Source organism: Cladophialophora bantiana (assembly GCF_000835475.1).
Source record: "Cladophialophora bantiana CBS 173.52 unplaced genomic scaffold supercont1.4, whole genome shotgun sequence".
Taxonomy (NCBI): Eukaryota; Fungi; Ascomycota; class Eurotiomycetes; order Chaetothyriales; family Herpotrichiellaceae; genus Cladophialophora; species Cladophialophora bantiana.
The window spans coordinates 757777-772256 of record NW_015971578.1 but is presented as its reverse complement, the minus strand read 5'-3'; the positions used below and the strand labels follow the sequence as shown (position 1 = coordinate 772256).

Here is a 14480-nt window from a genome sequence, read left to right as displayed (position 1 = left end):
AGGAGTAGGTTGGGACCGGGGCTCTCGGGTGGAGGACAATTTCTCGAGGCGGCGGGGCAGGCGGACTAGTCGTCGACCACGTCGGATGCTGGGGTATAGGAAAGGCTGGAGGGCGCGCCCTCAACGGTGTATGACAAAGAATCAATCTTAGAAATATCCAACGCCAGATGATGCCAGGGTGGACGTTGTCGGCAAGACTATGGATGGGTGCGGAAGGGTTCCTGGGATAGGATCCGAAAGAACTTCGAGAAAGAACCGCCTTACGCCGGGAAGGGTGGACAGGGAAAAAGGAAAGATTGGCCGGTGAGCAGGGGAGGCTAGTATGGGTCGGGATCGGCCATGGTTCGAGGTTGTTGGAGTGTTCAGCAAAGGTGAATGCTGTCTTGCTGATGGCTGATGAGGAGGGTATCTGTAGAAGAAAATCAGAAGCCGGTGAAGATTGAGTGTCTGGTGAAGAGGATGAGCGGAAGGAAGACAAAATTCGAGAAAAGCGCAAGAAGGCAGGCGGCGTGGCCACGGGATTCCACTGGACGCGGGTTGGATGGAATCAACTTGGAGCCAATGGCTCAGTGGAGTGAAAAAGACCCAAGGTAGATGGCGGATGCGCCGTGCGGTGGCTGTTTTCGATTCGAGTTTGGTGGACCACAGAATTCGCAGGGAAGAATGGAGGGGGAGAGAAGGGCCTGGGATGGGCATGCGAGGGAATCTCTTAGTAACCCGCAACTAGGTTGATTGTGTAAGGCATTGAGTCAATCGAGTTGCCGGTGCCTTACCATGGGTTGGTGGAAGCATGAAGGATCCCCGCTACACGGAATACAGGCATTGTTATATCAAATATTGCTACCTAGGTATGGGGGCACCTGGAAGACCCTCCAACGGCTTGTTCGGTAGCAGCGACATAATTAAACAAGGTAAACAGGTAAACGGGTTGCCCCTCACCTAGGCACTTGGGGCCCTCTGGACACCTTGGGCAACCTCGGGCCACCTGGATTCCCACTGCACTGCCACGCCTTCACCTTCACCGTTGCCCGCAAAGTCTAAGCCTCCTTGCCCGACGGGCTACCGTTAAGGCTAGCTATTCCTTTGCCCACTACCGTTCTTCCCGCCTTTGCCTGCACAATGCAACATTCGTCTCCTCCCCCCACGGCTGATTCTCACCTCTTGACATCTGGAGTCCCATCTGCAGCATGTCGCATTGCCCCATGACATAGAGTACTCTGGCAGCTAGTTACAAGTACGCCCTAGTCGACGTGCTCTGCTGCTGCTCGCCCACGAGGTGCACGAGACACTACCCATTCAGGATCAAGTGAATGAACCGTCAGAATCCCCACAAAAGGCAGAAACCGATACAGAAAAAGGTGCGGAGAATTACCTTGATCATCCCTCTGACGCTATGAACAGGGAACGGGTCACAAGGATTCCTTTGTCCCTTCCCATCGATCGAAGGGAAAACGCCGTCGACACGCCCGAATGGCCTCCCCTGACTGGCGGCTTCTTTCCTCAGGTACTTTGCGATCATCCACATGGGCATTGATGCGCAGTCATCATCCACCCGTTGAGCTTACAGCTTCCCGCTTCAGTGTTCCTGACGACTTGTCGTATAAGACAAGCGGGCCTGCGTTGCAGCGGTGAAGTGATTGTTGAAAATGGCGCATGTGGCCGCCTGCTAGGAGGGATTCCTGTCGGAAAGGCATAGGTGATGAAAAGCTCGTTGTATTTTTGAAGGCTATCCAAGGAAAGCTATCAACACATGGTTGCTGAGTTAAATGATCATCCATCTCTTAACTACTGTAGCAGGCATATCATGGAGGCCACTCGACTCCCTCCGCTGCCACGTCTGCAAGCCGCAATGGCGAGGGAGACAGCAGGATGGGAGGGCGGCCGTCATAAATGTTGTCCGTTCGTTGAAATCGTGATGCCTCTCGCGTCTCGCGTTCGTATTGTTGTTGTTCCTTGCCCCAAACAATCGAACGCTACTTATCCAAACGCCCTTTCGATGCCACTTTGTACAGCTAAAGTTTTTCCCACTGAGAAACCAAAACACAGCACGTCCAGCTTAGTCCATCCCCACACCAGCTCTCTTCACCAACGGTCGGTTCATTTACACGGTGGGCCCGGCCTTGATGACCTCCTCAGTGGCCTCATCGGAGTATTTCTTAAAGTTCTCGTTGAACAACTTCGCGAGCTTGGTCACTTCCTCGCCAAAGTCGGCGGAGCCAGTCCATGACTTCTTGGGGTTCAAGAGCTCATCGGGCACGTTGGGGCATGACTTGGGGACATTGAGGTTGAACACATCGTATGTCTCGTACTCGGCCTTGGCCAACTCTCCAGAGTGAATAGCGTCCAGGATAGCACGCGTGTACTTCAATGGACAACGTTTGCCACCAGTAGTAGCACCGGCACCGACCCAACCGGTGTTGAGCAGCCATGCGTTGACATTGTGTTCGGAGATCTTGTCAGCAAGCATTTTCGCATAACGCATCGGGTGCAGAGCCAAGAAAGGTTGAGCGAAGCAGGATGAGAAGGTAGCCTGAGGCTCCGTAACGCCATCTTCGGTGCCAGCCATCTTGGATGTATAGCCAGAGATGAAGTGGAACATGGTCTGTGCCGTGTTCAGCTTGGAGATGGGTGGCAGCACGCCACGGGCATCGCAAGTCAGGAGGATGATGTTGCTAGGATGGTTATCGCTGAGACACGGGATCTTAGCATTGCTGATGTACTCGATAGGGTATGCGCAGCGAGTGTTCTCCGTCAAGGTCGCGTCGTCGTAGTCCACTTCTCGAGTCTCGGGGTCAAAGACCACATTCTCCAAGACGGAGCCGAATCGAATGGCATTGAAGATATCCGGTTCCTTCTCCGCAGACAGACCAATACACTTAGCATAGCAACCTCCTTCGATGTTGAAGATACCTTTGTCGGTCCAGCAATGCTCGTCGTCACCGATCAACTTGCGGTTAGGATCAGCGGAGAGTGTAGTTTTGCCGGTGCCAGACAGCCCGAAGAAGACGGTCACATCGCCATCCTGACCCTCGTTGGCCGAGGAGTGGAGGGTCAAGACGTTGTGCTTGACGGGCATCTCATAGAAGAGGACGGTGAAGACACCCTTCTTCATCTCGCCCGCATATTCAGTACCAAGGATCACCATCTCTTTCTCAGCAAAGTTGATGGCAACGCTGGTGGCGCTGGTCATCCCAGATGTGTATCGGTTGGCGGGGAAAGACCCGGCATTGTAGATGACATAGTCAGGATGGAAATGCTGCAGCTCTTCAGGAGAGGGTCTGATGAGCATGTTCCGCATGAACAGGGCATGATAGGCCCGGGCACAGACAACTCGGACACTGATGCGGTATCGTTCATCCCAGCCAGCGAAGCCATCGATGACATAGATACGGTTGCGGGTATTGAGGTAGTCGACGGCGCGTTCTCGATTGATCTTCCAGACCTAGAGCAACACCATGAATGTTAGATATCATTCACGACAACCACGTGGTGGGGCTGAGGGTGAAGAACGGAAAGATTCCACAACAATGGTGGCGATTGACCTAGTCTGGCCGAGTCATCCGCAGCCAAGACTCCTTAGCCGCGGCACAGGCCTGGTGAGCCCCAGCAGTGCGTCATGGGCTTGTCCGGGCAACGCGGGGCAGAACCACACAGAAACCACACTTCGCGTTGGAACAGCTGTGCTTCCTGCCGTCCGTAGCGCACATACGAACCACTGCATCACCGTGCATTGCGGGGAAGACCTTGGGTGTTGGCAGTCGAGCTTCTCGCTCTCATGACCGAGATCAATTGACTTAGGCCCTGCTAGGCACATGTGCTCGTCGTTTTCGGATTTGGGTCGGACAAGTCTCGCAAGGGTGCAATGGATAGAACAGGAACTGAGAGAGAGAGAGAGAGAGAAATGGCAATACTGACTTCTGGGCTCATAGGCTTGTTGACTGGTCCCCACCACACATCCTTCTCCGAGCTTTCCTCCTTGACCACACGCTTATCTAGCGGGGAACGACCGGTCTTGGAGCCTGAGTAGGCCGTCAAAGCTCCTGAGGAAGTAATGGCCGTACCGGTTTCGTAGACCAGGGCATCTTCGTAGAGAGCAGATACTGAGGGATTGGCAACAATGGCGACGCGGTCGTAGTCAATGTGTGCGGTGGTATGGAGCTCTTCTTCGAGCTCGGTGTGCTCGCGGCCTGGCCTGGGAGATTGGGTGAGTTGAAAGGGTCTTTCAAGTTTCGGGCATCAAGATGACGACAAACTTACTCGACACCCCCAGGGTGGAGAGCGGTCTTGTTGACAGAATGAGAAACCATTCTCGAAGAAAAGGCTCGAAGTTGGACTTTGGCTAGTTCTGAACGTGCTTTACCGGTTGCTGGAGAAGGAGAGTGCGGCCTGATCTGATGAACAGCTTGGAGACGAGCAGAATATTCTGAAGCCATGACTTGGGGATCGACCTGATATTGTATCTTTCTGACGATGGGGCCAAGCCGACCTGAAGTGCCACCAGGAGTGCTATTCCCGATGAACGTACGGGAGAGATCGGAGGGCGACGAGATGGTTTTGCGTACAGAGTCAATCCGACTCTGCCCGATGACTGCTGATTGGAAGAGGCAAAGTGCCGTCGATATGCCGTGTGGTACTAATTGGAGATCAATGCTACAGGTGCGGAGCATGCGATAATGGACGCAAATGCCCTTTTTATTATCGTGTTTGGTCGAGTCTTGAGAAGAAGTGAGAGGAAGAGGATGGCGGGAAGGCGGGAGAGTGACGGGAGACAGAGCCAGAGAGCTCGAACTGAGGTGGAGGCGAGAGCTGAGTCTGGCAGCCTGCGCTTAGTCCTGTTGTCCTCTCCTAAGAGTTCCTCTCGTGATGTTCCTTTCACCCCCCGCCAATCTCGCCCCCTGTAGACCTGAAGCTACGTGTTGAATGGCTGACTACCTCGCTCGTTTTTGCCCCTGGGTTCTACCCAGTACTAACAAGTAGAGGTCCTGCGCCTGCGTCAGCCTTCGTTCTCTTATGGCTCTTTGTTTTTACGCCAACCGAATGTGATTTCCGGGGTGCACTGTCCAATAACATATTTTCCGGGAGGGGACCAAGGAGGGAGAAATGACGAGGGCTATACATACGTCAACATGAATACACTCCGCATCTTGATTCGATAATTCTGACGACAAAACTGTTGATCAGGCAAACGAAAGAGGCAGGTCGGCGTGGCCTGGGAGGGGAAAGGCACAAAATAACACCAGAGGAGCGAGCAGACCATGACCAAACTGTCGCTCTAAATCAACACAGTAATGCTGGGAAAGGACTAAATCATTGCACCTTTGCCGGTGACCAGACTCTGCAATAAGGAACTGGACCAATGTCTATATTGGGACTCATCTCCACTTCGCAAGAACCACGCGAACCGCAATCCATCTGCCCGAGGAGCTCCCAAATCAACCCCCAATATACTTGCAGACTGGCCTAGATTCTGCACAGTAGGTAGAGAACGTGGATGTCATTTAAGAGGCTGCGCAGCCCTCACGTCATAGACATCAAGCAGTCTTCTGCCATGCTCCATACATGCCGAGCAAACTGCTAGTCACCCCCGCCAGACCAATGATACCGTCGTCAAGATTGACATAGCCGAGTATTGTGCTGGGGACAGTGAGGTCGCAGAGGTCGGAGATCAGCTGGATGTTGACAGTTTGTTGTTGTCTGGGTCTAGGAGTCAGCGGACATCTCTCAAGCAGGAAGTGGTCAAGGGCATTGGACTGCAACATACCTGGCAATCTTGACCTTCTCCACCTTGGCTTCGGCGTCCTTCTCATCCACAGCCCTGGCATGTTGCCTCAATTTATAAGTGTTGTAGATGCCGGCAAGGGCGCTGGCGACCAGGCCTGTGAACCAGAACCGGTATGCCGTGGCCTGGATGCTCTTCGCCCGGGGGTCTTTCTTGACTCCCATTGCGTCCAACAGCGTCATCATGTCGAAGAACATGTAACCAGCGTAGCCAATCTGCCTCAGAATCTGGAGATATTGCACGATCTTGTCCCCATTGCCCGACTTGACGGCCGCATCGTATAGTTCGGACCCAGCGCGGATGTGCTCAACGAATTTCCCAACGCGCAGGATCTTTCTCGTCAACCCGAATTGATTCTTGATCGCGGTCCATGGCAGGATGGCGCTTGTCGGGTTGTTGGTACGATACAAGTACCACGCGTAGAATCTGCTGAAGTATTGGATGGTTCGGAGGACTTTGTCACGACCGACTGCGACAGAGGTTTCTGGTCAGCAGATAGACTTTCGAGAGCCGGAGGATTGACCAACTCACCTGTTGTCGCAACATATCGGAGGTAATGGGTCACCGCAGGATGATAGACAAGGGCGTCTGCAACCATGGCTGTGATGCCTCTCGTGTTCTCTCTCGGCCTGCTAGCAGATAACAAGGGCGAGGTTGGGGAGCGTAAAAAGGCCAACTCGGGATGAAAATGATGATCTTAAAGCGCGATGCCGGGTATTAGCAAGGGAGCGAGGGAGGTCAGCCACCAGCCGCATAAACATGCTGCCTCGGCTCTTCGGGCAACACCCAACTTCTTACGAGGCCCGAATCCAATGCGTGTGCTCATGAACAACTTTCCATTCCAAGTGAAATTCAACTCTATGTATGTCTAATTCTACTCAATCAGCTTTGACAGCAACCGGTTTGGCAACAACTTCACCGCCTCGCACGTCCAACGGACAAGCGGTTATCCGTTCGCCTTCTATCTTTTCGTCCACGTCCAAAATATGCCTAGTACATGGGACCCTCAGCATTGTTCCCGGACTACCCAGTACTGCGATCAAGCTTCGAATCCCTAGGTCTTGATCGTATCCTTCGTCTGCAATAGCCTTGCACACCGTGACCTTTCTCCTGATGCACAGAATCATGTTTTCTATCAATGATTCGCGTCCACCTTGAAGACTGACAGATTGTCGAATCTCCCGTGCAAGTTCAAACAGGTATTAATGGGCCCCTAACAGCTTGCTCGCCCCTGAAAATGGGAGAAAGGGTATGAACGCCGACACTCGACCAGTAATAGGAGGCTGCAAAAAGAGAGGAATTGTTAGTGTATACAATCTTTGCTCAGAAAGGCGATGCCGCTCTCACCCTGACTTGTTGTTTGAACTCCTTTTTGATCACTCTTGATAATTTCTTGATCAAGACGGGTCGATCAACGTGATCATGGTCGGTCAACAGGATGGCTTTCTGCTCTTCACAGAACGTTATGATCCGGGTGTCAATTGCGTTGGTGGCAAGCACCCAAACCATCCTGGAACAGTCGACCTTTGTTCGATGCCGTCGGTTCATATTCTCCGGTACAGAGCGGATTCAGTCACGCTCACATCGAAGGAAAATAATGCCATACCCTTGTCAAAGGGAATCAAGAGGGCATCATGAATGTTAGCGGACATCTTTTCAAATTCATCAAGGAACACCTGATTCGCGGTCAACATCGAAAAGCTGCGTCAGAAAAAGAGACAGTGACTTACAATACCTGACTGCCCGTCTTTTCTGGCCAGGAAGTTATTCAACGGGGAGCCATGTGCCGAGCCATTGTATGGTGCCCTGGGACCAATGAGCTCATCTACGCTCTTGAAAGTTGTGCAGTTGACAACTTCAATTCTAGCGATAGGAGATGGCCAGTGGTCTGGCCAGCTCGGTTTCCTGTGCCCACTGGCGCCAGCAAAGACCCCTACTAGCGGTCGCTTCTTCCCTCTCCCAGTCCTTGGGCCATATAGCTGACTAGATGGTCAGCCACCAAGTTGGCAGCGGCAGTCTGGCTGACAAGGCAATACGGGATTCCCAGGAGTGCCTCAGCCGAACTCAACGTCGCCACTTGTCCGGCCCGAGTCGAAGGTTTCTTGACCTTTGTCGACTTCTCCATGCTAAAAATGTCTGTCAGCCTGTAGCCCGACATCGGCTGGATCTAACGCCGGCGACATCGTCCAAGCACGCAGCAAACTTTTAACAAGACCACCTACTAATAATGCTGTCCGAGATTAAGAGTTTTGACCGATTTATGGCGTGCGACTTCAGCGACACACCAATGCTTATTGTCATCCGCCAGGTCTGGCATACTATCTGCATTCGTTTACGTGGGAGATCGACGCAGAACGGCGAATAAAACGTCTATGGAATCAACTGCAGCCCCGAGACTCAACAATGTGGATACAGCGAGATTAGTGCCGCTTCGTACGCTATCGCAGTTGACAATGGCAAATGTTAGAAGTGGAAGTTCATCCTCTCCATACACCGACTCGACCCCCTCCCTTCTCCCCTCCCGAACCGTGCGTTGTCCCTTCGTCGTTTGTTCCCACGGCATTGAACATGACGGGAAAGCCGTCGACTGTACAAGTCTCGATCTTGGGAGGTTGTTCTGGCCCTTTGGTATTCGTCTCCGCTTCGCGTGTTGATTCCTTCATGTTTTTAGTGGCTTGAACGATAGAATGCCACTTTATGGCCTCTTCAAAAATTAGCCAAGTCTTCATTTTTGCCTGGTGATGACATTCGACCAGCAGGTACCTACAGTTAGCAAAGTGCGAGCTCGAAGATCTGAATACTGGTAAGCATCTGCGACTTTTCGATTGGATATGTCGTCTATCGGGGGCATCATCCTCAGTGATCAATCTGAAGTACGTTTCTCCAAGCTGGACACCTAAGGATTACACCAGACAGTGGCTTGTCTCATTGGCGGGCAATCTAAGTTTGGAGAAGCTGCTCAAGCCAGATCTCGCCTGTATGGGCTCCGAGGCTGGCAGCTGGCACCTAAGGCCGACATGTTGACCCGGGGCAGTGGTAAAGAGAAGCTTGTCACAGGTTGTCTGAGACGGCTGATCGCTGTCTGCCTTGGCTGCTGTGATTGAAGCTACAGGCACGTCGCTTACCATTCTGTTCCCCGAGGACTGAGTAAGGCAGATACAGTTGTTGGCTGAAAATGGATCGATACGGCTTGCTTTGGGCGCATCTTACCTCTTCGGGCGTTTGCTGGGGCGTTCAACGGCCTGTTCAGTCGATCTGGGGTAAGACCATTTCAGCGAGTCTGTGGGTTCAATCACTAGCTGACGAAAGACATTTTCTGGTCTGAAAGCAGGCTGTACCGGCAATCATAGCAATCGGGCGTGGATGTGGAGGTTCCTCGCTGCTGAGGTGCCGTTAGCGTGGGTTTGTCAAGCACCTCAAGGCGAAGAGACGGCGGTGGAAACCATCCTTGTCATGACAGAGAGACAGGCAAGGCTGTCAAAAAGGAAGGGCTTTTCCATTTATTCTCCCGGTCTCATTTCCGAAATTGACAGCGGAGAATTGGACGGCTTGGTCTGGACTCAGACGCAACTGCTTGGCACCACCGGTCAACCTATTTCTGGATACCCATGGAGAGTTGCTACGGGGCTGCTTGTAGCGTTCGAACTGTAATCTGTCTATGCATTAGCCAAAGCCCCAAGTCCAACCCTGCTTCCTCTCGGTGCTGGAAACTTCACTTTCGCTATCGAGTTAGGACGCACGAGCATGAAAGAGCTGAAAAAGATGAGCTCGCGGAGCGTCTCGCGAGCGCGATGGATATATTTGAGCAAGTTATAGAGCAGAAAGACGAGGCTGCAGGGCGGTTAATTAACATAATGGAGACCCTTAAGCAAGTCATGGAGGAGAAAGACGAGGCCCCAGAACCCCTGGGCGGCGTTTTGGAGACTCTTGAGCAAACTATTCAGCAAAGGGACAGAATTGAGTACCAGCATCGTGGTGTCCACGAGTAGCTTGCGAAAACCAATACAATAATCGGTGAATATGAGAGCAAATTCCAAGAGCAAGAACAAGAATCAGAATCGTTCCATAAAATGTTGGAAAGAGAAAGAACAAGCACATGCCGAACTCGAGACCGAGCTAAGGAAGGTCCACGGGAAGATCAGCCATATCGAGGAAGATCTGGAAAACAAAGGAAACGAGCTAGCTATTGCTCAAAAAGAGAGTAAAGAGCAAGAAGCCACATTATCTAACCGCTTGCGTGAGGCTCAAGAGAAGGTACAGTTGTTGACGCAAATAAACACAGCAGAGAAACCCAGTCTGACAAAACAGCTCAATGAAGCATTGGAGAAGTGCGCAACTCTTGAGATGGCCAAGAAAGAACCAGATCCTGATCTGACATGACAAATTAACGATGCCGACCACCAGTGCTCTGCTCTGGGAAGGGCGAACAAACGTCTCGCAGAGCAGGCTGCAAATGTCAGCAAGGAGCTCGCATCACTCTAGGAACGCCTCACTGAAAGCGAAAACTTTGTCGAGGGGAAAGCACTTTGGATGTCACTGGTACAAACAAAATAAAAGGACGCCAAATCTCGTTTAAAGGAGGCTCAAGCGGTATTGGACGCCCGTGATAAGCAGTCCAAAGCTCAACGAGAGGAATTTGAAAAGAAAATTCAAGCGCTAGAGACCCGCAGCCTTGCGACAAGATGTCTGACCTGGAAATCAGACTCGCTATGGCATTCCAAAAAGAGACGGAAGCCCTTCGACAAAAGGACAATTTAGCAGCGGAATTGTCACGACTGTAGCCTGAATTCAAAGAGGAGACATCGGGTCGAAAGTATGCGCTGTTGAAGGACCAGTAGGGAGAAATAGAATGCCTCACAAATGCCCTGAAGCCTTCTTCCGAAGCCATTGTCATTTGCATCGACCGCAGTAGGGGCATGCCGAATGATATGGACATCGCCAAAGAAGAACTCAGAGGTCTTCTGTGTGGCATCGGACTGCGGAATCCGTCAGCGATTGTCGGCATTGTTACCTACAATACTACGAACGGGGTGGCAGCCTTGCACGAACTCTCCGAAGTCAACAGCACGACGGAAAGTTGCTTGGGTGGTGTGTATACCAGGGGGATTGAACGTGGAAGAATACCATGGGTAACGGCTCGGGACATGCCGAGGAGACACAAGGGGGGAAGCCAAGGGCGTCTTGCCGAATCATTTGTATAGGTGATGGCGACGTGGAAGTGGAATTTTTTTATACGTTACCCATCTTGACGGCGGGTACTCTCTTCTCGATGTTTTTGCAGACGGAATAGTCGTTCATGCTGTTATTAGCTACATTCGCCACGACTGGCTATCGCAGTCCCCCTCCCATACAAACCGCCACGAGCTATCAAAGTTCGCACGGGAGACCGGAGGGATGAGCGTTGATTCTACCTTTCCAGGCACAATTGCAGCCCCGGAGCTCGTTGGCAGGATTTGATAAAAGCTTTCAGTCCGGGGTGGAGGGGCTACGGGGAATGAGTACTCCGTATGAATGACGAACGCAATGGATGAATACGATGGCTGATCTGACCTGTATATTTTTTTGGAGCCGCAGAGCATTCTGGATAGTATACGAGGCCATACCAATTAGAAGCAGTCTTGCTGCTAGCATCTGGCAATCTTCTGGCCCGCCTATTCGGAGCCTTGTGGACAATGTTCGGCTTGGAGGAAGTGCACATTGTACATGTTACAGGAAGCATTCCGAGAATCCTGCAAAGGGTAATCTCCACTTTTAAAGAGCCGAGGCTCCGACCCCAAGTTCCGGCGGCTTTGCGGAGAATGGCGCCATCAACCATTAGCTACCCCCTACCCACACAGCACCTATGAAGATAATCCCATCTTTCTTCAACATACCCAACAGCTTACTGTGAATTATCCCGGTGTTATTTTTTTGGCGGTCCCGCACAGATCAGGTTGGAAGGATTGTCACCGCCCTGCCTCGCGTTTTAAGGAATCTGTGTTTTTGTCTTGCCTAGTCGGGATTGTCGTTTGGTTGTTTTCGGGGTTTGAGAGACAGAGACAGAGAAGCGTGGATTCAAGGGGAAAAGGGCGCAGGTATAACGAATCAAATAGGTTTTGTGTCACTGTATTGGAGCCGGGGAGGACTCGGAAAGAGGAGAAAGACGACGACGACGACGACCGTTCGTGCGCACAATCACTTGCTCCAGTTCCATTTTCTTATATATGATTATCACGGAGGCACAGTAGCAGAACAGCCGAGGTGGAACGCAAAGAGAGACCGAGCCAGACCACAATGCCTACCAAGTCGACTTACCCGGACATCCAGATCCCCAATGTCGACCTTTGGGGGCTCATGTTTGAGCAGCCTCGGGACTTTCCCGACTCCCAAGGTGCGTGGATGAAGGAATTCTGCTTCTGAACTGTCGAAATTAGGATCTTTTTCTTGTTAACTCCAGCCACGGTTTTCAGTCATCTACCGTTCCGTAGACTCGTCCCGGCATTACACGTGGACGGACGTCAAAGAAGCCGCCACGGCGTTTGGAGGCGGTCTTCGCAACCTCTGGGACTGGGGAAAGGGTGACGTGCTGAACATATTCGCGCCCAACGATGTCGACTTTGGGCCGATCGTCTACGGCGTCTTTTTCGCCGGGGGCATTGTGTCGCCCGCGAATCCCGCCTATTCGGCCGACGAGCTTTCCTTCCAGCTGTCCAACTCCGGGTCCAAGGCGATCGTGACGACGATTGATTTCCTGCCCGCGGCTCTAAAGGCGGCGAAGATGTCCAACATCCCCGAAGACCGCGTGATATTGCTGGGCAGCAAACGAGATCCATCCCACAAAATCAAGCACTGGACCAATATCCGCAAGACCTCGGGCGCGACTCGGTACAGACGACGCAAGATGGATCCACACAACGAGCTGGCTTTCCTCGTGTACAGCTCAGGCACGACCGGTCTGCCTAAGGGAGTCATGCTGAGTCACCGCAACATCATCGCCGATGTCCTGATGATCAAGGGAGCAATGGGCAAGTGGTACTCGAGCGGGAAAGACAAGATCCTCGGGGTCCTACCATTCTACCACATTTACGGACTCACGGGGCTGGTCCATCAACCTTTGCATCGGGGCATCGAACTTGTTGTGATGCCCGCATTCAATCTCGAGGTGTTTTTGAAGGCTATCCAAGAGCACAAGATCACATTCATTTACGTTGCACCCCCGGTGATCGTGCGGCTGTCGCGGGATGAGATTGTCGAAAAGTATGATCTGAGCAGCGTGAGGATGATCACCAGCGGTGCAGCGCCTTTGACTCGAGAACTGGTCGATACGGTCCACAAAAGACTGAAGATCAAAATCAACCAAGCCTATGGATTGAGCGAGACGTCTCCAATGACGCACACACAGGTAAGCGCACCTCGGGCCCAATCAAGATGGAATTAATTGTGTGTGTTTGTTTCGCTGACACGATGACAACGTTCTAGCCCTGGGATGAATGGTACACATCGGTGGGAAGTGTCGGCAAGATGTTTCCGAGCATGATGGCCAAGTACATGTCTCCCGACGGCAAAGAACTTGGCCCTGGCGAGGCCGGAGAGCTGTGGCTGTCTGGACCGAATGTTTTCAAGGGATACTGGAAGAATGAGGAAGCCACCAAGGACGCCATCACGGAGGATGGCTATTTCAAGACAGGCGACGTGGGATTCCAGGACAAAGACCACAATTTCTACATCACGGACCGAGTCAAGGAGCTCATCAAATACAAGGGGTTTCAGGTAGCGCCAGCGGAGCTCGAGGGTAAACTGATGGATCACCCTGGCATCAACGACGTGGCGGTGATTGGGGTGTACGACGAATTCCAACACACCGAAGTGCCTCGGGCTTACGTGGTGGCCAGCGACGGCAGCAAGGCCAGTGAGAAGGACGCAGAAGACATCGTGCAATGGCTGGCTGGCAAGGTGGCCAATCACAAGAGGTTGCGAGGCGGCGTGAGATTTATCGACGAGATCCCCAAGAGCGCTGCAGGTAAGATCCTGCGGAGATTGTTGAAGGATAGGGCCAAGGAGGAAGACGGGGGGAAGATCAAAGCGAAACTGTAGCATGCCTGTACCTCGTAAGGGTCGAGTGCGGAAGACGTGCGGATTTCCGTCCATTTCCTTTTCCACTTTGTTTCTTTCTTTTGACTTTCCCTGTTCTGGTCGCTGCGGCGAGAACTCTCTGATGTACATATTTGATACACACAGGGAGGAAAATGCTGGTGGTGTGGACAAAGGCAATACAAGGCGAGTGCCAAGCTTTGCACGGCACGGTTTGATTCGGGCGTTTGAGGCGATTAAGCCTCTAGAAGCCGGCTGGGCATCTTTTTTTGGGTGACTCGGATCGACTGACCCTGATTGACAATTGATTGTCCACCAGAAGAACGTACCTTGCTCGCTATTGAGGCACCTAGGTTGGTCGGTGGTACAGTTACCAGGGAATGGAGTCCGTGGGAACAAAAGCTTTTCCGTTCCGCAGCCAATACATTGTCCAAAGCGTATACACGTGCACCACGTGTGTGTTCGCGTGTCCGACGGTTCTCCGTAAGAAACGGTTACCCTCGACGGTTACCCGGCCCCAGGGTGCTGAGATGGGAAGGTCCTCCGTGCAGGGAAGCAGCGTAATCCGTACTTACCAGTAGGTATTGAGGGCGGACACTCTCCTGGGAAGAAAAACAAGTGCAGACCAATT

At 52.3% G+C, this 14480-nt stretch overlaps 6 protein-coding genes across 6 annotated transcripts; 2 read left to right on the top strand and 4 right to left on the bottom strand.

The window, feature by feature from the left end:
* Positions 1–2101: 2101 nt before the first annotated feature.
* Z519_03066 (phosphoenolpyruvate carboxykinase [ATP]) lies at positions 2102–4433 on the bottom strand (the record flags this gene model as incomplete). The annotated part of the gene is made up of 3 exons (XM_016760819.1): positions 2102–3442; positions 3916–4192; positions 4258–4433. The coding sequence occupies 3 exons, from the start codon at positions 4431–4433 to the stop codon at positions 2102–2104; spliced, it is 1794 nt and encodes a 597-aa protein (XP_016622669.1).
* A 1098-nt stretch (positions 4434–5531) lies between these two features.
* Z519_03065 (uncharacterized protein) lies at positions 5532–6377 on the bottom strand (the record flags this gene model as incomplete). The annotated part of the gene is made up of 3 exons (XM_016760818.1): positions 5532–5694; positions 5762–6248; positions 6311–6377. 3 exons carry the CDS (start codon positions 6375–6377, stop codon positions 5532–5534), a joined length of 717 nt encoding a protein of 238 aa, XP_016622668.1.
* Positions 6378–6657: 280 nt separating this feature from the next.
* Positions 6658–6906, bottom strand: Z519_03064 (uncharacterized protein; the record flags this gene model as incomplete). The annotated part of the gene is made up of 1 exon (XM_016760817.1): positions 6658–6906. The coding sequence occupies one exon, from the start codon at positions 6904–6906 to the stop codon at positions 6658–6660; it is 249 nt and encodes an 82-aa protein (XP_016622667.1).
* Positions 6907–7102: 196 nt separating this feature from the next.
* Z519_03063 (uncharacterized protein) lies at positions 7103–8096 on the bottom strand (the record flags this gene model as incomplete). Its single annotated transcript, XM_016760816.1, has 5 exons — positions 7103–7303; positions 7363–7455; positions 7510–7758; positions 7806–7905; positions 8002–8096. 5 exons carry the CDS (start codon positions 8094–8096, stop codon positions 7103–7105), a joined length of 738 nt encoding a protein of 245 aa, XP_016622666.1.
* Positions 8097–9799: 1703 nt separating this feature from the next.
* Z519_03062 (uncharacterized protein) lies at positions 9800–10159 on the top strand (the record flags this gene model as incomplete). Its single annotated transcript, XM_016760815.1, has 1 exon — positions 9800–10159. One exon carries the CDS (start codon positions 9800–9802, stop codon positions 10157–10159), a length of 360 nt encoding a protein of 119 aa, XP_016622665.1.
* A 1893-nt stretch (positions 10160–12052) lies between these two features.
* Z519_03061 (uncharacterized protein) lies at positions 12053–13852 on the top strand (the record flags this gene model as incomplete). Its single annotated transcript, XM_016760814.1, has 3 exons — positions 12053–12149; positions 12229–13160; positions 13238–13852. 3 exons carry the CDS (start codon positions 12053–12055, stop codon positions 13850–13852), a joined length of 1644 nt encoding a protein of 547 aa, XP_016622664.1.
* Between the last annotated feature and the right edge of the window lie 628 nt (positions 13853–14480).